Below are 23,332 nucleotides of genomic sequence, written 5' to 3' on the forward strand. Positions count from 1 at the left end.
GGCCATCGACATGGAGCCTAGAGTCTAGTGCGCAAGCTTGACCAGTGCCCAAACAGAATAGCCCCTGGCCGTCCAGGACTTCGCCGAAACAATTATCGCTGCCAAGAATTTGGTATTGTTGGCTGCTTATGTTATTATTAATTCGAAGTATGATCAGAAGTTCTCTGATTACATCTTAGTTGTGCCTTGAAATTAGGGATAATTGAGTGACATTAATTAGTTCTCCTTCGCAGAGAGCATATAATTAAGGATTATCATTAATACATACAGATTTCTCCCATCATTGTTATCGTTCAATCATTGTAATTGTGTCCGGATAGCTGAGTGGTTAGAGCACAAAGCTGCCGTACGGAAGGTCGCGGTTCAAATCTCGCTGGCGGCAGTGGGATTTGTATCGTGATTTGACGTCGGATACCAGGCGACTCAGCTGTGAAAGAGTACATGAGTCAAATCAGGGTAATAATCTCGGGCGAGTATAATGCTGACCACATTGCCTCCTACAGTGTGCTGGAGTGTACCGTTACGGTCTTGAATGAAGTGCTCTAACACACTTCAAGGCCCTGATCCAATATGGATTGTTGTGCCAACGATTATTATTTATTATTATTATTGTAATTCCGTGTAGATGCCGAAAGGAATCTACCAAATGTAGAATAAAATGTATTTAAATAGTTAACTGTTTCTTTTCTAGCCATGTTCAGTTCAGTTTAGTGGAAAACTATATATTTGAAAAAATGATTCTTTTGTTAATCAGTTAATAATTGCATACATCACTATATTCCCGCTTCTCATTTACAAAAATATTAAATTTGTTGATTAACTCTCATTACAGAATTATTAAAGCCCTAAAAACTCATCTGGACTACATCTACTATATCTCATCATCATCAACGGCGCAACAACCGGTATCCGGTCTAGGCCTGCCTTAATAAGGAACTCCAAACATCCCGGTTTTGCACCGAGATCCACCAATTCGATATCCCTAAAAGCTGTCTGGCGTCCTGACCCACGCCATCACTCCATCTTAGGCAGGGTGCTGCCTCGTCTTCTTTTCCTACCATAGATATTGCCCTTAGAGACTTTCCGGGTGGGATCATCCTCATCCATACGGATTAAGTGACCCGCCCACCGTAACCTATTGAGCCGGATTTTATCCACAACCGGACGGTCATGGTATCGCTCATAGATTTCGTCATTGTGTAGGCTACGGAATCGTCCATCCTCATGTAGGGGGCCAAAAATTCTTCGGACGGATTCTTCTCTCGAACGCGGCCAAGAGTTCGTAATTTTTCTTGCTAAGAACCCAAGTTTCCGAGGAATACATGAGGACTGGCAAGATCATAGTCTTATACAGTAAGAGCTTTGACCCTATGGTGAGACGTTTCGAGCGGAACAGTCTTTGTAAGCTTAAATAGGCTCTGTTGGCTGACAGCAACCGTGCGCGGATTTCATCATCGTAGCTGTTATCGGTTATGATTTTCGACCCTAGATAGGAGAAATTGTCAACGATCTCAAAGTTGTATTCTCCTATCCTTATTCTTCTTCGTGTTTGACCAGTGCGGTTTGATGTTGTTGGTTGATTCGTCTTCGGTGCTGACGTTGCCACCATATATTTTGTCTTGCCTTCATTGATGTGCAGAATAAAATCTCGCGCCGCCTGCTCGATCTGGATGAAGGCAGTTTGTACATCTCGGGTGGTTCTTCCCATGATGTCCATACCGTCAGCATAGGACCAGTAATTGGGTGGACTTGAAGAGGATCGTACCCCTTGCATTTACCTCGGCATCATGGATCACTTTCTCGAGGGCCAGGTTAAAGAGGACGCATGATAGCGCATCCCCTTGTCGTAGACCGTTGTTGATGTTGAATGGTCGTGAGAGTGATCCAGCTGCTTTTTCTAGCCTCGCACATTGGTCAAGGTCGTCGGGATACCGAATTCTCTCATGGCCGTGTACAGTTTTACCCTGGCTATGCTATCATAGGCGGCTTTAAAGTCGATGAACAGATGGTGTAACTGTTGTCCATATTCCAACAGTTTTTCTATCGCTTGCCGCAGAGAGAAAATCTGATCTGTTGCTAATTTGCCTGGAGTAAAGCCTCTTTGGTATGGGCCAATGATGTTCTGAGCGTATGGGGCTATCCGACCTAGCAAAATAGTGAAGAATATCTTATAGATGGTACTCAGCAACGTGATACCTCTATAATTGCTGCACTGTGTGATATCTCCCTTTTTATGTATGAGACAGATAATGCCTCGTTGCCAATCGTCAGGCATTGATTCGATGTCCCATACCTTGAGCACAAGTTGATGAACCACTTGGTGTAACTGGTCGCCTCCATATTTAACCAATTCGGCTGTAATTCCATCGGCTCCTGGCGACTTATGATTTTTTAGCCGATGAATTGCACGGACTGTTTCTCCTAAACTTGGTGGTGACAGTATTTGTCCGTCGTCTTCAGTTGGCGGGACCTCCAACTCGCCGATGTTCTGGTTGTTCAGTAGCTCATCAAAGTACTCAACCCATCGCTCTAATATGCCCATTCTGTCGGAAATCAGATTTCCCTCTTTGTCTCGGCAGGATGAGCATCGAGGTGTATAAGGTTTCATCCTGCTGACTTGCTTGGTAAAACTTCCGCGCCTGGTGCGGTTGCTCCCTGTACTTTTCTAGTTCACAGACTTGTTGGTTCTCCCAGGCTTCCTTTTTCCGTCTGTGAAGTCGCTTCTCTGCTCGACGGAGTTCGTGATAAGTCTCTGCGCGTGCCCGCGTTCTTTGAGAATGCAACATTACTCGGTATGCAGCATTCTTCCGTTCCGTTGCTAGCTAACATTCATAGTCAAACCAGCCGTTCCGACTCCTTTTGCGGCTGGGGCCAAGTATGCTTGTGGCCGTATCCATGATAACGTATCCAGTCCGTTATCCTTTGTTCTTTCGTGTAAGCTATGGGAGCCAACGTATCGCCTGAATACGGGCTCCTTCCCTACTTAGCTGTTAAAATCCCCAAGTATGATTTTGATATCATATCTGGGACAGGCTTCGAGGGTTCGTTCTACTGCCTCGTAGAACATATCCTTCTCCGAGTCTGCAGTCTCCTCTGTAGGGGCGTGAACGTTGATGAGGCTTATATTTCTAAACTTGCCTCGCAAGCGCAGAGTGCATAGCCGTTCGCTTATGTTTTCAAAGCCGATAACAGCAGGTTTCATTTTTTGGCTGACTAAGAAACCTACTCCGAGCTCATGGTTTACTGATTGACCGCTATAATATATGGTGTAGTGACTCTTCTCCAGAAAACCGGTCCCTGTACATCGCATCTCTTGGAACGCTGTTATATCAGCCCTATATTGTGACAGGGTATCGGCAAGCTGCTCATCAGCTTCATCTCTGTACAGGGAGCGCACGTTCCATGAGAAAATGCGCAAATCGTTGATCCGTTGTCGTTGCCGGGTCCGTCGTTTTAAAGTCCGTCCTGTCCGAGGCTCCTGTTGTGGCTTCGTAACAAGCTGTTTTCCGTGTAGAGTTGTCAGCCCTACCCAACCCCCAACCTGGAGGACCAGTTGGTACAATTTTTCCGGTTTTTAGGCGCGGGAGACTCGCCTTCATCCTTCTCCGTCTGCAGCTTTTCGTTAAGAAAGAGCTCCCAGCGGTCACCACGTGGAGGTGGAGATAGGGTTTGGTAGTAGAGCTGTTGGTGTTGGTTCAGCAGGCATTTCCCAGGTTTTATGCTCCATCGTGGGTACCAATCCGCGTTTCGCCCTAGGACCTATACTACCCTTTGACCATCCTACTACTATATCTACCTTGCTAAAAAAAAATGGATAAGCCGGATCGAAAAAAAACAAGTCCTACGTTTAACTACCTTAAACAAATTGCCCATGAAAAAGCCAGTTGTGATTTGTTCCGTAATTCTTGCTGTAAGAGCTGGATAAATGGCACTTTGAAAGACGTATATTTTCATAATGATGATCAAAAATCACATAGCCGATTTGTCAAATAATGTTTATGTTCCAGAGATCCAAATTTTCCCAACAATTATGCGAACCGGATTGAAAAAATGTTTCCGCAATTTGGAATCTAACTCTTTATATCTGTAAGCTCTGTTTTTTTACTCGCGTTTTAAAAGAGAAGGCTTTACAAATGAGGATACATTTAAAAGCACATACAATTTAATTTCAAATAAAGCCAGTTCAGTGTTAACTGTCGGGAAAAGTGTTTAGCAAGCTCATGTGAACATTGAACCTTCTACCAGTAAGAAACAAGTCGGGAAACCGGAAGCTGAGCGCTTCAGGTATGAATGGTTTTGTTTGTTTCTTCTGTGAGTATAAATATATATAACTTTGAGCTATTGTAACTTTGTTACTAATAGTATGATTTTGATCAAACTAATAATATGCTTCATATTATATTTTATACTACTACCAACTTTTATAACTCTGAGATAATCTTAAGGGGGGTTTTACTCAATTTTCCCAAAAATATGGTAATATACTATCATTAACTTAATTTGAATAGATATCGATATGGAGAGTATTTTGAGGCCTGGGCACCATACACAGGCAGCTTCATGATTTTTTTCAGATTTTTCGGTTGGGTAGCTTCTGAGAATGGGTCCGTTAAAGCAATCATCACTTTCCACCCCTCCCACTCCCCGCTTTTTTAAGAAATCTCAAAACTAAGATCGGCTTCGAAAAATTCTAATCGAGATCTTTCATTTGATACCCCACATGACTACATTCAGTGAAAAAAAATTTTACACCCCCCTTTTACATGTATAGTTTTACAAACAAAACCTTAAAAACGCCTGTAGCCCAAATTTGATGTACGAATTGTGCCGGATACATACGTGTTGAAAAAAGGAAGGAGAAAATTCTGCCAAATCAAGATTATAAGCAATTATTATCCAATGGACTCGTTCAGTGTGATACACATAACAAGTAGACGAACCCATGAGAATAATATACGCTAAAAAGTGTACGCAATTCACAAGAGCTTTCAGCAATCTCATCTCTCCGCAAAGTTATTCAAGATTGTGATTTTTATTGCTATAATAAAATCACAACTTGAAGTGGATTCCATACTAGATACCCGGTAAATTGTTTTATGTTGACACTTTGAATTTAATGAAAACGAAACACCAGAATAACTTAAATAAAATTTTCGCTTTATTGTTCCACCTTGTGTTAGTTATAAAAGCTTTATATTTAGTCCCCATTAAACTTTTGATGATATTGAAAAGCATATAAAACTCGACAACCAGAATTTAATCCATGAACTTAGGTCCAGGCGTTCGCATGCTTTCCAATTGATCAGACAATCTTTTTTGTTCTTCAGTCAATCTGTAAATATCCTCCCGCTCTTGTGTCGACAACTGACGCCGTTTCTGCTTTGCAATTAACACTTTTTTATACATCTCAATTATCTGAAACAATAAACTATGTTTTTATTTTTGCTTAATCAGCTTTATAACGACGTACTTCTTGGTCTACGGTATCCAACTTCCTTTTCAATTCAAGTCTTTTCAATTCTTCCTTTCCAGCAATGCTCAGTTTTCGAATTTCTCCGCTATTGTATTCTGCAATCGCTGACAACTCTGCTAAAACACGCTTTATTTCCGACAAAACTTCATCTTCTTGATTCTATAAAATATTTTTAATAAAAATTAATTTTTTGGTCATCTAATTATGATAAGAATCCGCAGTTTCTTTTTAATTGAAACAAAATAGTTGTTAAAATAAGTAAAGTTGTATTCTAGAGCCCAATATCCTATTCTTCATTGCTTTTACAATTTACTTTGAAATGAGAAAACACTAAAGCAGTAAGCACCTGGAACCCAAAACATGAATGTAAAATCTCAATAAATAGGTGTTTGTCTCCACTTAGGCAAATAAAAAACCATAAACAATAAATCCAGTTTTATATATATCTAAACATCTATACTAACTTCATATTCCTGGGGATCTATAATTCCTTGCTCGGCCAATTCCTTTTTCAACCGTTTTTCTATGCTTATACCATTTCTCATCACAGACCTCACATTGAAAGCACTTATATTCTCAGAACTGCTATTACTATCGGCAGTTGAAAGACCATCTACAATGAGATTTTCTTCTAATAAAACGGACACAAGCCTTTGTGTAAAAGGTCCGGTAACGCCTTCGCCCCTGAAATTAATAAGAGTTAAGAATGCAAATCAGATGTATAACCCAAACAAAGTTAGTACGCTTAAGAATCTAGCTAAAAAAGATAAGTGAGTGCACTGCTCTATACAGATGATGTCTTCCTTAAAGGGGTCATCCCGTGTGAAGGCCGTTTTTTTTGCCTTTTTTTGAAAAATTATTTTGCAGGACTGGATAAAGATAGAAACGTGATTTCTTCACCATATGTTTATTGATATCTCTAGTATATGTGATAAATTTTTCAGCTTGATTTCGCAGCTAATTTTTGGAATAGGTGTTAATTTATGCACCCATCTCCAAAAAAAGGCGTTTTTCTGCTGCCACGCTGGAGGGCGCTGTGTTCATCTGAGGGAAAAAAACTAAACGGCATTTTAATGTGAACAATATTCTACGGTCCGCAAACTAGGATAATTAGAAAATGTTAAAAGGTAAATTTTCGGTGGGCTTTTAAACTTAATTTTTCGGATTTTGGTGTTTTTTTACGGCTTTTTTTATGAATAAAAAAAAACTACCCGTCCGATTGCAATTATCCTAGTTTGCGGACCGTAGAAATATGTACTAAAGAAGCCGTGAAAATTTCAAAGAATTTGGTTGGATAGATTTTGAGCTATGGTGGCAGCCGATTTTCAAGATGCAGTTTCGAGAAAAACGCATTTGAAAATTTAAATGTGATTATCAACAGTAAAATTTTAGCTCACCATTAATCAGCTATACCTGGTCCATAGAGAGCACCCTCCGTTTCTTCGAAAAAGTCTTATAAGGCCGATTGTTGCTCTCTGGTGTCAATTGTAGCTCTTTTAGCGAGGTCAGTCGATCATCGTTCGGACCGCCAAATTCGCGCTTCATTACGGCGGTCGGCATAAACCTGACATATGTGACCAACTTGACATCCCATTGTCACTAGGATTTTGAGAATGCCATTGCATCCTTCATTGAAAATAATTACAGCCAGAAAAGTGGCTATTTCTACGACCTTGGCCCCAGAATGAATCAATCAGATCAATGCATTTAACGACTCATTGTTATTCTGGGTCTCTGCTCCTAAACATCTGTTCAAGAGATCATCTCGTGACAAATCTTCGTAGATTGGTTTGATGACTGTTTGAACTTCTTCAGTCAAAGGTACCTTCTCATGGTGAAAACTATCCAGTTCTCCTTTAGCTTCCGCTTTGCGCCATTTGCACCAACTGTCCTCGCCTGCTGGACAATTTTGATGCTGAGGATTTTCGTCTGAAAAACATTTATGGAAGAAAGTTTCCCAAATTTCTTGCTTCACTCCTTCTATCGAATTTGCGTGTCGACGAATAGCTAGCCCAGAAAATGTAGTGAGGTCCTTATCAGTAAGTTTTCCAGCCCCTTTTCCACCAATGCCTTTGTGATTCTTCTTAGCATTTCTAAGCCGCGTTCCCATTCCTTTCTCGACATGTCCTACGTATTCCTTTTTTACTACTACGTATATTTTATTATTTGCAGAAATTTGCAGAAATACCGGAGAAAACTCCAGCAAAATCCAATATACAATATACAAAACTTGTCGCAATTGGAACATCCATGTTCATGCTTGCTAAAAGTTTCTTTGCTGATGTTAATGCGAAGTCCTTTTTCTTCTCTGATAACTATTGATTGCCATGAAATACTCGTTTTTTAGTGCGAGCATGACGTTGAACGGTAAAGCGGTCTCCCTTCGTACGATCCATTTAAAAAAATCACTGAACACACAAACAGCACAATACTTACAACAAAATATAAGTGAGTATAGCTTGAAATCCTTTCAATGCTCACTCTAGACTGGATTATCCTTTTTATTCCAAACAGCAAACAAGTTTAGACAATTGATTGGTTTTCCATCTTTTTATATTTATACCTGTGTTCGAATTTATAAGGCTCAGGTAAAAAACTAACAGATAAAAAAAGATTCGATGCTCTTTCTCATCGAGTACTCTAGCCGCGGCTGCAAACTCCTTACCTATTTAACCCTGTAATTTCTGAAGGACTCGGAATATCGGAAAATCCCTTTGCCCACATATTCTCCACTATATATAGATACAATTCATGCAAAAAAAAAGTCGATTTCTCCAACCCTACACACGGGATGACCCCCTTAACCACAAAGGTGACCCCGAACAACTTGTCCAAAGTACAAATAACTGTCGCATGCTAATCTGGATAAAACAATCTTTAATAGCCGACTCCAATGAAAAAGGCACTAGCACTGTCAGAACTGAACCACTTAAATACCTTGGATCGATACTTTCAGCCAATGGTAAACTGAAATTGCTTCACAAATCGACATAATCTGGATGAAGCGACGCCATGCACCTGGCGTCGTTTGCGATCGACGCATCAACGAACATCTCGAATCCAAAATCTACCTGTTGTTGTTCACCTCGCGGTAAAGGAGACGAAGATATTGTGTTGAGTCAGCCTCCTAGCACGCTATAATCGTGCCCGAAGTAAAGTTATTCGCGATCGAGGTGGGGTTGCATTTATAATAAAGAAGTTGCGAAAAGGGCGTTTTCGATAGTATGCATGGTCATGTAATCTGCCCTGAAGAGAACTCACTAACCAAGATGGGAAACGACTGCTGCTAATTTCATGACTTCTCGATTCCGTCTGGACGAAGGTTATGACCGAGAAAAGTGACGAACCCGACCTAAAAAAAAAACCGATTCTACTGCTAAATGAAATAAAGGCTGAAGAAAAAGAAAACAAGTCGGGAAACCGGAAACTGAACGTTTCAGGCATGAGAGGTCTTGAGCATTGCTTATATAAACATATTTGGATGGCCATTTGTCCCATTCGTAATTAGCTCGTAACGTTTTTGTATTTAGCTATCAGACCATTCACTTTAGTGTGCGACTGACATTAAGTCTTAGAATGCAAGAAATTTGAACAAAATTTTGACCTATTATAATTGTACTATTAATCGTGGTAGTATCATGCACTATAGTTTACCCTATACTTAAAGTAAAAGTTGATGATTCTAGGATAAACCTAAGGGGGTGCCCAGGCAATTTATGAACAAATCGGGAAACCGGACGCTGGACGTTTCAGATATGAACGGTTTTGTGTATTTCTTTCATAAAAACATTTCAGTGGACATTCGTCCCACTGGCACCTAACACATAATGTATGCATATATTGTGAGAATATCTAGTATACTTTTGCATGATCCTGACATTCAAAGTCTGGAATTTGCATAGAAGCGACAACTTCGATCTATTATAACTTTGTTAGTAATAGTGTGATCTCTACCAAACTTGATAGGATCATGCTCTATGTTATAGCCTACATGGGTCCATAACATAACCGGTGTTTTGCAGTCAATCATTAAAAATTATAGTAATATACTATTATTAACTTTATTAGAACAGAGATCGGTATGTAGGGTATTTTGGAACCTAGGCACCCTACAGTAGCGGCCTATTGATTTTTTTTCAGATTTTTCGATTGAGTAGTTTATAGACGGGCTTCGGAAAATACAAACCGAGATCTTCCGTTTAATACCCCACATGATTATACTTGGTGAAAAAACAACAATTTCACCCCCTTTTGTCTATGCATTGGGATCCCCCCTTCAGAGAAAAATGTGTAGGACAGACAGAGAGTACAATTTTACACAAAACCTTAAAAATATAATTATAATAAATATGGTAAAATAATATTATTAAATTTATTTTAAAAGATATCGGAATGGAGAGTATTTTGATGCCTAGATACCATGTGCATGCACCACAATATTTCTTTCCAGATATTTCGGTTAGGTAGTTTCTGAGAATGAGTCCTTGGCGTTTTTAAACTTTCTTTTTTAATTTTTTTGTATGAAAATTTGCAATGAATTGCAATTGTGCTCTTCCCGTGGATGTTTTGGATGCCATCAAGTCTATCTATCTGAAATCTGAGGAAAGATGCCCTCCTGGATTGGTGTGTCGGAGGTTTTAGCTAAAGCAACAATGAGAGTTCGAACCAACTTATTTGGAAAATCTCACCAAAGCACTTAAGTGGAACCTCTATCATCATTGAGATTGTAACTTATGTGGCAACCTGTCTTCAATGAAGCTCCTTGCTTTACTAACCTCCATGCGAGGCATGAGAATCAGTAGTCGATTAATCGCCCATGAATGGGCACAAAAAGTCGAGCGGAGGCGGGAGCTGGAAAACAGACTAAAGAAGCCATGATTGCTTGTAGACAGTAGCAATAATGTGCTTTAGACATCGTAAAGGATAGCAACGTCCTTTATGGACCTGGAATCGAACATTATTTCTGTGCATCATGGGAAGAACCACCTGAGATGTACAAACTGCCTGCATACAGATCGAGCAGGCGGTGCGTGTCAGCTTACAAAAACTGTTCCGCTCGAAACGTCTCACCATAGGATCAAAGCTCTTACTGTACAAGACAATGATCTTGCCAGTCCTCATGTACGCCTCGGAGGCCTGGGTTCTTAGCAAGAAGAATTGCGAACTCTTGGTTCTATTTCCAAGTCGTCAACGACGATGGGAGTTTAAGATATGATGGGATAATAAATAGGGAATTCTTAGACAAGAGGGCTGTAATAGAGAAGGAATCAAAAACCGAAGTGTGGAAATGGTAGAAAAAATTGATGATCTTGAAGAAATAGGGTTGAAAATATTTAAGTAGGATGTTTGATAAGATAAGAAATTGGTGAGTTTGATTGATGAAGTTGTCTCAGATTCAGTAGAAGATATTGATGCTTAGGAAAAACCGGTGCAGAAGTTGAAATGACTGGTGTAAACAGCGTTCTAGAAAGCAAATTTAGCGTAAAAAGTCCACTAGTTGGAGATGATCTTGCGGTAATAATAGACCCAACGGAAGAAAGAAATGTGGAATTAACCGTGTCGTTCAAGGACAGTAAAGTGTTTTTTTTTTGCAACAGCAGATGATGCCGGGGGTATTTTTAGGTAACGCTGTGCCGAAATCGCAGCAGCAAGACTGAAGAAGCTTGATACAGGGCTATCAACAGGTTTCGATAAATGAAGAGGATAGATAGAAAATATAATGAACTCAGATGACTGCTACGATTTTTCAGTTTTGGTTTGTATCCACCTGTTAAAATGTCAAAATATATAGATGTTTGTAGTTGGCTGCCACGCTAGTCAAATATAAGAATGCCGCGTCGTTGTGCTGAATGTGGTGCCGCGTCGCGTAGCATAAATGGGGTCGGACCTTCAGAGATTACCGTTTGGCACCAAAACATCACCTGCTTTCTTACAGTTACTGCTGAACCAGTTTCTAACGGGTCTTCAAGGCATAAAATATTTTTTATACCTTGATGATGTAGTCAGAAGTCTTTCAACGGTTTCGAGAAGCTAATCTTAAACTACAACCAGCCAAGTGTCAATTTTTAACAAAAGAAGTAACTTACCCAGGATATGTGTGCTCCGAGCAAGGAGTTATACCGGATCTCAGGTTCACCGAAAAGATGAGAAACTGCCCTAGACCGAAAACCGTTAGACAAATAAAGCCATTTTTGAGGTTAGCTAATTATTACCGCAAATTCGTACTAGATTACGTGAAAATTACAGCTCCCATCCACAAATTACAAAAGAAGGAAAAGAAATGAATGTGATGAGAGGACATTTATTGAACTGAAAGACCGGTGCTAGCATACTCCAATTTCCAAGCGGAATTCACGTTACGATTCTAGCGGTGAAGCCCTGGGGGTTATATTGGAGCAAGGGAAAAAACCGATTGCTTATGCTAGTAGGGCACTCATTGCGGCCGAGAAGAAATCCTGTACGACGAAGCGGGAGCTTCTGGCTATGCAATGGGCGATTAGCAACTAACGGTGTTACCTGCTGGGAAAGCAAGCCCTTCAAGGCTGTAACGGATCACAAACCGCTAAGCGGACAGTTAAAATGAAAGGAAAAAACCAGTAGAATATTAAATTTGCAACAAAAAGAATCGGAGTATGATTCAAGTTCATTTATAAGCCGAGATCTTCATTACACAATGCTATGAGGCTGGGTAGGGCGCTAGTTTGATGGTTACTCGCTCTCAAAGCAAAGAGGCATAGTCGTTTGGGAGATTAATAATAATAATCGTTGGCGCAATAAACCATGTTGGATCAGGGCCTTGAAGTGTGTTAGAGCACTTCATTCAAGACTGTAACGGTACACCACAGTAGACTGTAGGAGGCAATGTGGTCAGCATTGCGCTCGCCCGAGATTATTACCCTGATTTGACTCAGGTACTCATTCACAGCTGAGTCGACTGGTATCCGACGTCAAATCACGATACAAATCCCACTGCAACCAGTGAGATTTGAACCGCGACCTTCCATACGACAGCCTTGTGCTCCACTCAGCTATCCGGACACCTTTTCAAATAAACTTGCTATTATATTACCAACTTTTGGAAATTTAGTGAAAATTCATCCTAGGACTACCACTATAGAGGACCTCATTCCGCATATACATGCCAAATTTTATGGAAATCTGGCCATTAACGCCAGAGTTATAGCAGTTCAAACCTAGTAACTTCGCGCAAATTTACTGTTCCCAAGCCATGCAGATAAGATGCTGACGTCATAATTAGCGAGAATAATTGACATTCGCGTGAAATATTAGAGTCACATTTATGAAGAATCTACTTCTCTGCAGCCCTTTTTAAGGTTTTGTGTAAAACACTTATATGAGCCGCGAGAGATGTCCAATTCCGAAATCTGCTCAAGTAAACTTGCAGTGGATGCTTTGTTATAAACATACTGCACGTATTGCTTATAGCTAAGCTTCCCGTCTATCATCACTCCCAAGTATTTGATGGCAGGCTTAGAAGTGATGATATGATTCCCAATTTGAATTCCGGCCAAATTTCTTTCACGGCGCTTGGGGATGAGGACCGCTTATGTTTTTTCCTCCGCAAATGTCAGACCAGAACTCTCTAGCTAACCCTTAACACTGATCGCTTCGCATGAGTATAACTCAGCACCTTCGACACGTTTGGGAGATTGGTTGCTGCTAGGCTCTCGGATAAGGGCGTGTGGGAGATAGAAAACTCCAATAATGCTGAGTTGGTTCTACGGACTTTGGCCAGAATCAGAAGATTTTTCAGGGTGCGTGGAATGAAAAGAGGTATCTACAGGTACGTATTGAAGTGCAGGAGGTGTCAACGGAACAAGAATCATCGGCAAACCAAAATGCTACAAGTGCTGCCACCTGTGGCTAACAACCCTTTCGACAAGATATATGTAGACCCGGTGGGACCATTGCCTGAGTCGTCGAAGAGCAATAAACATTTTGTCTATACTAGATGATTTAACACCATTTGTAGATTTCGTGGCTATTCCGAAGCAGACCAACATCGTTGCAAAAGTGTGTGATGAAATAATCAGCTCATATTCATTGCCCAAGTAAATTGTGACTGATCAGGGTGCTAATTTTACAGTAGAGATATTTAAGCCAATCTGCAAGTTCCTAGATACAAGGAAAGTGCAGATAACCCCGTATCATCCACAGGCTAACGCTACGGAAAGGCAGCATTCCACGCTAGCAAATTATCTGCGCTGCCTTGTAGACGACACAAACACATATTATCTATTACTGCGTGACGTAACGCATCTTCACGCATTTCCACTGTACCCCGTACACAAGAGCATACATATATATGTTAGGTACGTAAATTAAAAACCACTGGTAACCAGAACACACATGTCTATTATATTGGTTACTACCTACAAGCTTTATTAGCATATACATACATACACATTTCTACCTCGAGTAATTGACACTGAAAAGCGAATAACTAAAAAGGAAAACTAAAACGTTCCCATCGATCCCGCCGTTCATATAAGTTCACAGCATATGATGATGACGTCATACACGTCTTGGATAGCATAAATTTGCCTGAAATGCGAAAGTTTCACCTTTTATGACTTTGTTAATAATATTTGGATTGCCTTCAAACTTGTCAGAATTACGTGCTATTATCGTCTATGCTGACGTCAAATTTTGTACTCCTGGGATGAACTTCAGGGGGACTTTCGGGTAAATTGCCAAAATATGGTAATATAATATTATTATTTACTTGTGCAGGTATCGGAATGGGTTTTATTTTGGGGCCTAGATTTCATATAGTTACATCATTGTGATTTTTTCAGGCTGGGTAGGTTCTGAGAACGAGACCTCTTTCACGTTTTGCCGCACAAATTTTGTGCCCTATCTCCCCTATGCTTCACCCAATATAAAAAAAAAAACAGTAGAAAAGTACTAATTAAGTCCTTTCATTTGATACCCCACACGACCATGTTCTGTGAAAAGAAAATTCACATCCTCCTTTCGCATGTATGAGGAGCCCCCCTTAAAATTCAACACAAAATGGCACTACTCGCTGCATGTAAAGGGACACACAGTCCACATGTTCTCCCCAAGTGTCGTAACAATCGATTCAGCCATTTGTGAGTAAATCGGAGTGTGACAGACAGACAGACAAACATTGAACCGATTTTAATAAGGTTTTGTGTTTACACAATTTGAGTATCTGAGTGTAATTATGCGGTGTTTCTAACGATTAATAATCTGAAATAATAAAAAACTTGTTGTTTCTTTTTCATTGGTGTGGATATTTATTGTTGCAAACACCGATTTCCCGAAATATCGGTAACAAGTCTTGTTAGCACTGATGAAGGGAACAAGTGGTTCCCAAAATATCGGTATTTGCAAGAATAAATATTCACACTAACGAAAAAGAAACAAGTTTTTTTTATTATTTCACACAATTTAAGTAATTTATCGCAATAATGTTTTTGGCTGTATTTCGTGTATCGTGTGTGATGAGTGTAGCAGCTTTTGCGGATAAACCGGATAGAAACAACTGGCGAGAATTTTCGAGGAGTTGGGACAGGTAAACTTTATGGAATAACTTTGGACTATCCTGACAATGATCAAGATTTTGGACAGTAGGAAAGAAGCGGAGTTCATAAATGGAATTATTACTCCGACGAAAAAAATGTGTAACCAGTTAGGTGAAGTCGACAACAACTGCAAATCAGTGACCATGATTGTTGTTGTGAATTCAATTTCACCTCGAGGCAGAATACTTGAGATGAAATTGGATCTATAACAACAATCATGCAGTGGCAATCAACCATTGACATTGTTGACAAATCCTCATCAAGAAATTACGGCACTCCATCATCACTACTTACGCTATTCTAATTAACTTAAGAAGTAGCATGTACATATGTAGATAATAAATCTTTCTGTGTTATGCTAGGTGATAGTAGCGCAGGGTTCGATGTTGTGTTATACACACGTTATGGTGTTCGTTCCACAATTGGTGTTACTGTAGTCTCGTCGAGAGTTTGCTGATCAGTTGGGTTTCAACTGAAAAGTTTAAAATATCAGTTTTGATCCTAATATAATTCTCATCTCATGTGTCCGGATAACTGAGTGGTTAGAGCACAGTGGGATTTTTATCATGATTTGACGGCGGATACCAGTCGACTGTGAATGAGTGCCTAAATCAAATCAGGACCGCAATGCTCACCACATCGCCTCCAATAGGATACTGTAATCCTCTAGTGTACCGTTACGATCTTGAAGGAAGTGTCTAACAGACTTCAAGGCCCTGCTCCAATATGGATTGTTGCGCCAACGATTATTATTATTAATTCTCATCTACCTGGCAGATTTAGGAATTATCTCCATCATCTCCTATAGACAGGGGATACCAAAATGGTGGATGTTTAACAAAAATTTTGGAAAAAAGGTTTTCTTTGGATAATTTGGCACCTAATGGTAATTTTGAAAACTCCAATATCATTGTCAAAAATACAGGAAAGATATTGTGCTGATTACAATGGAAAAGGGTATTAATGACAGGGCGAGCACCATTATGCCATTGTTCTAATTAAGGGAACACTAACAAGAGTAGTAGCCGTATAGAATATGTATGCATATTTAGAATATAGGGAAAATTATCGTCGTTATTACTCGAAAATTCTAGCTCCAATTAACCTTGCCTACAAAGTGCCACCAGAACACTTTAGCCTGGTATAACCTCGAACGAACAATTACGCCGATTCACGAAACAACAGCCGCGATTACATTAAAACCGGAGTTATAATAGATAGATTACATATTAAAAGCTAACGATAATCTCCTTGTAGCCTATGTTCCACAGTAGAACCCATCAACCCGGGATGGCAAACAGGTGGATCGCCTTAGAACTGCGTGCTGTATAACATGAGAAAACTTCAAGGTTTGGAACCATTCCCCTCAAACGCTTGAAATTACTTGGAAAATTTGAATATTATGAAAAATGTATATATGTGCGCGTGTGAGTAATATCTTTAATAATACGAACTTCTAGCCATATAATCCATACAGCAAGTTCAATAACTGACCCATCAACTAAGTTGAAGTTCAATACCTGTAGATGTTTTTTTAAAACCAATTTACTAATACACTAAAAAACAATTTTAGTCAGACTATTCGTAAAACAGAAACATAAATCATTAAAAATGCAGAAACCTTGGCTGACAAGATTGGCAATTATTCAAAAAGGAAAGGTCTACTTTTTCCATAGATTCGAAAAAAGAATAGAAAATAATCAAAGCTTCTTCTTCTATTCTTATGGTTGTTATTGATGATTAATTTTAAACAGAAACTTACATGATCTTTTCCCCCTTTTTTACGATTTCCGCAACCTCATCGCTTTGTACTAATTGCCTTGATTTCATCTTAGAATTTAGATTTGAATTAACCCGTTCTTCTCTTAAATCTTCCGTTGCCCATGTCGTTGAGTAATGAGGTCCTAATTCTGGAATGGGAGGAACTAATGGCCCGGAGTACTGCTCTAGCAAATCATCTAATAACTACAATATAAACAAAGTTCGGATAAAAAGCCACTAATTGATTATAGACTCGTAACCTTTAGGTCCTCATGCGTTATAGGCATACAATACGGTTCAACCGACAGCCAAAATTTGTTAGGAACATCATTCTTTGGAACCGATGATTTCAGCCGATCCTTTTGGCTGTGGTGTGTAGAATGCGGTAAAGCGTCCAAGCTAAGAAATACATGTAAATCTTTTTACTAATATTGAAATCTATCAACAATTGTACCTGTCGTCAGTTTGGAGAGATTGTGCTGGTGAATTAATCGACGTCACTCTTTGCTTAGCGATCTTCAATGAAGACAGAAACCGATCTTTGGTTTTTTTATCTTCGGTTCTTTTTCGCTTGCCTGGCGAAGTAGGGGGTTTCTCGACAAGTTTGTTCTTCCGATCTCGGCGGTCTTCCCGTTCAATTGCGTCGAATTCTGCTTTTAATATCCGATAGCGCTGAGCTACGCTGGATAAGAGTAGCTCCAACTCCAATTGAATAGCATCTAAATCTTCGGCAGGTAAGTATTCTTCTTTAGAGCGAGCAAGAGCTGATATTGTCATCAAATGAGAAAAAAAAGTTTGTGAAAATATGGAACTTTAATAGAACTATCTCATGTATTATAACGATATTGTTTCAGGAAGTAAAAATAGGAGATCGTTGTCTGGATGATCGTAACATATAAAAATAAGAAAAGTTCCGATGAGAGAGAATGGGCAGCCCTGGACAGGATTGACACCATGGAAACGTCCGCGAAAATTAATGACTACGCTTTTGGATCCTGGAATATCAGATCACTAGAACAAAACGGTGCTGTCAAAGATCCAGTCCAACAGGCCAGCAAATACAATACACAGTTTATATGATATACCAAATAGCAACGACCAAAGCTTTATTGACTTTGACTTTGCAAATAGCAGAAAACTAATTATAAAATCGGCATAATTTCCACAAAAATGCACACCAAAAGATGGCCATCCAGCATCCTGAACATAAGATCATATTGAGGAACAAATTGCGAATTGCACCATTACATGGTAAAAAGCGTTTACATAGTTGCCTTTCACCCCTTGATGGGTTATAGCGCGTCAACCACACCTACGTGCCATTGCGCGCGGTTACATGAAATGCGCTTCGGCTTCCCCACCACTTCCCGAGACGCTAGCACTTGTCCTCTACTGTTCTGCGCTTAGTGCCCTTGGGGCGACCCACTCGTCGGCCATCTTGGGAGAATGGATTCCACTGCATGGCCTGCAATGCAATTGTTGTCTCCTCTTTAATGTGTAACTACCCACTGTCGCTTCCGTCTTCCTATTACATTGCATACGAATGCCAAGCCTATGCGCTGACCAAATTTTTCATTTGAGACAGTGTGCGGCCAACGTACTCCGATGATACGACGCAGACAGGCACTGACGAATCATGGGGCTCAGCGTAGTCGAGGTGTTTGAGAAAAGATGTCACGGATAACAAGAAAAATAATATCGGTGGTAGGAAGCAACCGTGCCGAACTGTGCTTTGGATCTCAAAATCCTCCGAGATTTTACCTCAGTGCAGCACGTGAAATTTTGCGTCATCATGTGTCGCTCTGATAATAGCTATTAGTTTCTTCAGAATGGTCCTCCTATCGAGACCTTTCTCGAAATAGATGAAGAGCAAGTGCAGCGAAGATCTAAATACCGCGGACTTTTCCATTCCAATGATCCGTAGGGTGTTGATGTGGTCGATGCGGGAGGATACGGAACGAAACCCAGCCTGTTCTCTCTAGATCAAGCCTTTGGGATGTTCTTTGAGGCGTGTCGGGTTTATTTTAGCTATTATCTTTGCGACGGCAGAGAGCGCGCAGATAACTCTCAAAACGGATGAGCTTTCTTGGAATCTTAATGATAATCCCCTTCTTCCGTTCTGAAATAATTGTGCAACCCTACACCGGATTCGCGTCTGCTACCACTAAGCTTTCCAGAGTGCAAAAGCACATTTTTCCAAACTCAAACCATCTTATTTCGCGTCCAGTTTATATCACTTGAAATCCCGCTCAAGTTGGAGAAGAACCCAATCATACGCGTAGACGGTTTTCGATAGGCAAATGTGATTGCCGTGAAGTCAGTCCCTATTCGAGGCGTTGTTGACGTTTCGGTAGCGGTAGAGTTTCAAAATTTTCAAGTTGCTAGCCCACAAATTTCTACCCCTTTTAGTGGCATCTTACGACAAGCAGGGAACGCTTTGAGTGTATTCTTAAGCCCTAACTTACAGGGCAAACAAGCGTTTACAGATATTGAATCTCAAAGAACCGCGGAATATAAACCAACCCACTTCGAAAATGTGAGATGGAAAAACTAAAAAAATGGAAGGAAGAAAACTGAAGGAACAATTAGGTCCTATTTCCCAGAATTTCACGGCCGGCGCCCATAATATACATATTATCCAAAACGCGCTAGGAAAAAAACAGGATGAAATCGTTAGATGCGAATCCCTGCGCCAAAGAAATGATTAGTTTGATTATGAATGCAAGAAAGTACTTGACAAGAAAAACGAAGCATGCGGACAACATATAGAGCGAAACACAAGGATGAAGATAGAAAAATGTTAAACTTTTCGAAAATCGACGAAAAAATTGCAAGCAACAAGACAAGACAAGCCTGCAAAGTAGTGAAGCGCGTAAGTCACGCAAACAACTCAATCACCACAACTTGCAAGAATGATAGAGCATAATAAGAACATTGAACCGCCAACATTAGAAGAAACAGCCCGAATAGAATTCATTAAAATTAATTACATTCAAAAATAACTGCGGAAAAGTACCACCAAACTGCGAATAACGTGTAGTGTACAAACCGACATCTGCCTTACATCGCAATAGTTCACATTGCACATCGGACTTATTGTACAGGGTGCGGCAGCATAACTTCCTTTATTAAAATGCGCGTCACTCAGTTAGTTGATGTCATAGCGGAGCGCTAGTGGTCTCGTTCAAGAGGGGACACCGTAAAGTTTTGTCCCGACACGGTTCAGGCGCCATCATGCGTTAGAATAGTGAGGAACGTGCCTTTGCCGTTGAGGTTTACTTTTCAAGCGGATGTTCGGTTATTGCAACACAGCGTGCATTTCGGAATCGGTTTAATTTAGCCCCGTTGGCTCCCGTCCCAGACCGCAAATCAATTATTACATGGATCACTACATTCAGACAAACTGCAAGTGCGACAGAAGGAACAGCTGGAGTCCCTCGGCCCGTTAGATCACCTGAGAACATTGAAGCAGTGAGAGCGTCAATATTGCGATCGCCACGGCGTTCTGCGCGCAAACACGCATCTGCCCTTGGACTATCCAATCGTTCTGTGAAAAGAATTCTTCGTGATGATCTTCATTTTCATCCCTATAAGATGGCGACTTCAATTCTCGGATGAACGCTTGTGAGCTTCTTCTTGATGTCGTTCCCGAGGGTGCTATTGTTTTTTTAGCGATGAACCCCATTTTCATTTGTGTGGGTCGGTTAACAAACAAAACATGCGCTACTGGGCTGACACCAACCCTCGAGAATTGCATCAAAAGCCTTTGCATTCACCCAAAGTCACAGTGTGGTGTGCAATTTCCTCAGCTGGAATTATTGGTCCCTGTTTTTTTGAGGAAAATGAGGTTACAGTGACAGTGAATTCGGACCGGTATGTAAACATGCTACAGAATTTTTTTTTCCCACGGCTAGAAAATTTGGATTTGGGGGACACTTGGTTCCAACAAGACGGTGCAACAGCACACACTTCAAGAGCATCGATGGCTGTTTTGAGGGAATACTTTCCAGAGCGCCTTATCTCAATTAGAGGCGATTTGGAATGGCCGGCATGCTCTCCCGATCTGTCCCCTTGTGATTTTTTTCTATGAGGTTTTTTGAAATCCCGTGTTTATGTGAACCGTCCAAGAACCCTACAAGATTTGAAGACCAACATCCAAGAAGAAATTGCCAACATAATACCTGCTATGCTAACAAGAGTTATGACAGACGCCAGAAATTGGTTTACGCAATGTATGGAGAATGGGGGACGTCACCTAACAGATTTGATCTTCAAAACAATGTAAATAAAAACTTTAGACATGTACCTAAATTATAAAAAATAAATAAATATTTTCCGAATACATACAATAGTTTTTATTGAGTTTTGAAAAAAGGAAGTTATGCTGCCGCACCCTGTATATTGCTTCATAAAAGTTCGTGTATTGAACTGCATTTGGCAGCTCTTACCGCAAAGTCACGCATATTTACCTTGATTGTATTTAAGGACTTCTGCTTGGTCCTGCGACTTTAAAAGGCTTGACACATCCTTTAACATATGCAAGTGCCCGCAGGAAATATGGGGCGCGTTGCTAAAAATTTGCACCTTTGGCATTTCCTATGTGCGAGTACGTTTGCAGGAGCCCTCAATTAAAATATCAAATATTAATCTAGGAGTCTGGCAAAAATAAAGTCATTAATAGACAGTTACGGAAACCTCGAATTTAGCCCAAATGACAAACCTTAGAAAAGCAAGTATTTGTTTACTCAGAATTAACAGTTTTCGTTGCTTGGTATAGCTGCCGATCCAGAAACCACGTTCTAAAAACCAAATGGCCAAATCCCATTACGTTTAACATTCTAACGCCATTCCGTAACCAGCCAATTTACTTTTTATTGGTTGCCATACACACATAAAGGACATAATGACACGTTAAAACCAATGTCTTCACTACCGCGTAGCGTCAATTGATTTTCATTACTTATCTTTCGTTTTTCCCTAGAAATAATTACCTGCAGTATATTTCGGCAAAAGTTTACCATTATCTTGAGACTTTATATATGGAATAACAACGGCGTTATCCGGTGAACCCGGCGAAACAACACCCTTTGGTCCTTTCGATGGCATCCCCTGGTTGGAACTGTTTGCACGATTTTTGGAAGAAGATAATCCCGAAAGACGTTTGCTAAACATTCTTTTTTTTTATTGATCAAACAAGCACAGATTGAAGAAAAACAAGCTAAATTGAACCTTCAACCGGGTTTGACAGCTGTCAAAACAAAACTAGAATGATAGCAACATACACTACACACACTCGCGAGCCTCTCCGAGTCCGCCACACCAGCGGCTAATAACTCTCCAAAAATAAAATAAAGGTACACTGTTCAACCAGTACACACAGCCCAGTGTATGTACACTGCTATTCTGCTTCGCTGCATTAAGGGGTTTAGGCCCAAAACACAACAGCGTAGTGACTGCGTGCGCGCGGAGTGAGAAAGCTGTCGAATGAAGTTCATTACACGTACTTGCATGCACGCAAAAAAGTTCGACAAATTGAACTTCTCCGATGTGTGACAGATAATAGTTTGTCGTCAGTTCACGTCTTTTGCAATATCACGGCGCTTTTCGTTTTCGTTGTTGAATGCTATTTATTTAGAATGAATTCTTCTTGAGAACTGCGGAAGACACGATTTCCGTTGCAAATACTACTTATTAATGTCGCTTACATTAGTCCCGTCGTTTCCACTCATTAAAATTGAATTTACGCGCAAGGTATGGACACTCTTCGTGGCATTTAATTGTATGAATTTTATAACATCAAATATAGGAAGATACATACACTAGCCTGCCATTCAGATTGATGTCAGGCTGATGAATACTGATTGTGTAAGGTCAACCATAGAAAAAAAAATTGAATCAGCTGTATTTCACAAGCTGCACGGACTTGCGAATATATCGGATGAGATCGGCACGTTTTCGCTCACAAATGAGAGAATACGTGAACGCTGATTGACCACGTGACCACGGGAATTTATTTGTTGTGTTCGCCTCTCTCTTACTAATAGGATTTAACAACGACTATACCTGGGGATGCCTTATCATGCGTCCTCTTTAACCTCGCCCCCGAGGAAATGATCCGTGATGCTGATTTAATGCAAGAGGTACGATCCTCTTCAAGTCCACCCAACTACTGGCCTATGCTGACGATATCGACATCTTGGGAAGAACCACCTGAGACGTACAAACTGCCTTCATCCAGTTCGAGCAGGCGGCGCGAGATCTTGGGCTACACATCAATGAAGACAAGACAAAATATATGGTGGTAACGTCAGCACCGAAGACGAATCAACCAACAACATCAAACCGCACTGGTCAAACACGAAGAAGAATAAGGATAGGAGAATACAACTTTGAGATCGTTGACAATTTCTCCTATCTAGGGTCGAAAATCACAACCGATAACAGCTGCGGTGATGAAATCCGCGCACGGTTGTTGTCAGTCAACAGAGCCTATTTCAGCTTACAAAAACTGTTCCGCTCGAAACGT

General features: G+C 40.3%; 1 protein-coding gene across 1 annotated transcript; it reads right to left on the reverse strand.

Annotated features, from left to right (window-relative positions):
* Nucleotides 1-5,136: 5,136 nt before the first annotated feature.
* Nucleotides 5,137-22,139, reverse strand: LOC119655421 (transcriptional adapter 3). Its single transcript, XM_038061310.1, has 7 exons — nucleotides 21,798-22,139; nucleotides 17,261-17,570; nucleotides 17,067-17,205; nucleotides 16,808-17,010; nucleotides 5,938-6,157; nucleotides 5,471-5,632; nucleotides 5,137-5,415 (listed from the first exon to the last, which is right to left on the reverse strand). Exons 1-7 carry the CDS (start codon nucleotides 21,976-21,978, stop codon nucleotides 5,257-5,259), a joined length of 1,374 nt encoding a protein of 457 aa, XP_037917238.1. The 5' UTR covers nucleotides 21,979-22,139; the 3' UTR covers nucleotides 5,137-5,256.
* Nucleotides 22,140-23,332: the final 1,193 nt, after the last annotated feature.

Source organism: Hermetia illucens, chromosome 4 (assembly GCF_905115235.1).
Source record: "Hermetia illucens chromosome 4, iHerIll2.2.curated.20191125, whole genome shotgun sequence".
Lineage (NCBI taxonomy): Eukaryota > Metazoa > Arthropoda > Insecta > Diptera > Stratiomyidae > Hermetia > Hermetia illucens.

Coding starts and splice junctions, on each gene's coding strand:
- LOC119655421 (XM_038061310.1), bottom strand. CDS start 21,978: ATGTTTAGCAAACGTCTTTCGGGATTATCTTCTTCCAAAAATCGTGCA. Junction 17,571..21,797: donor TTTGCCGAAATATACTGCAG/GTAATTATTTCT, acceptor TGACAATATCAG/CTCTTGCTCGCTCTAAAGAA. Junction 6,158..16,807: donor AAAAAGGGGGAAAAGATCAT/GTAAGTTTCTGT, acceptor TATTAATTTCAG/GGGCGAAGGCGTTACCGGAC.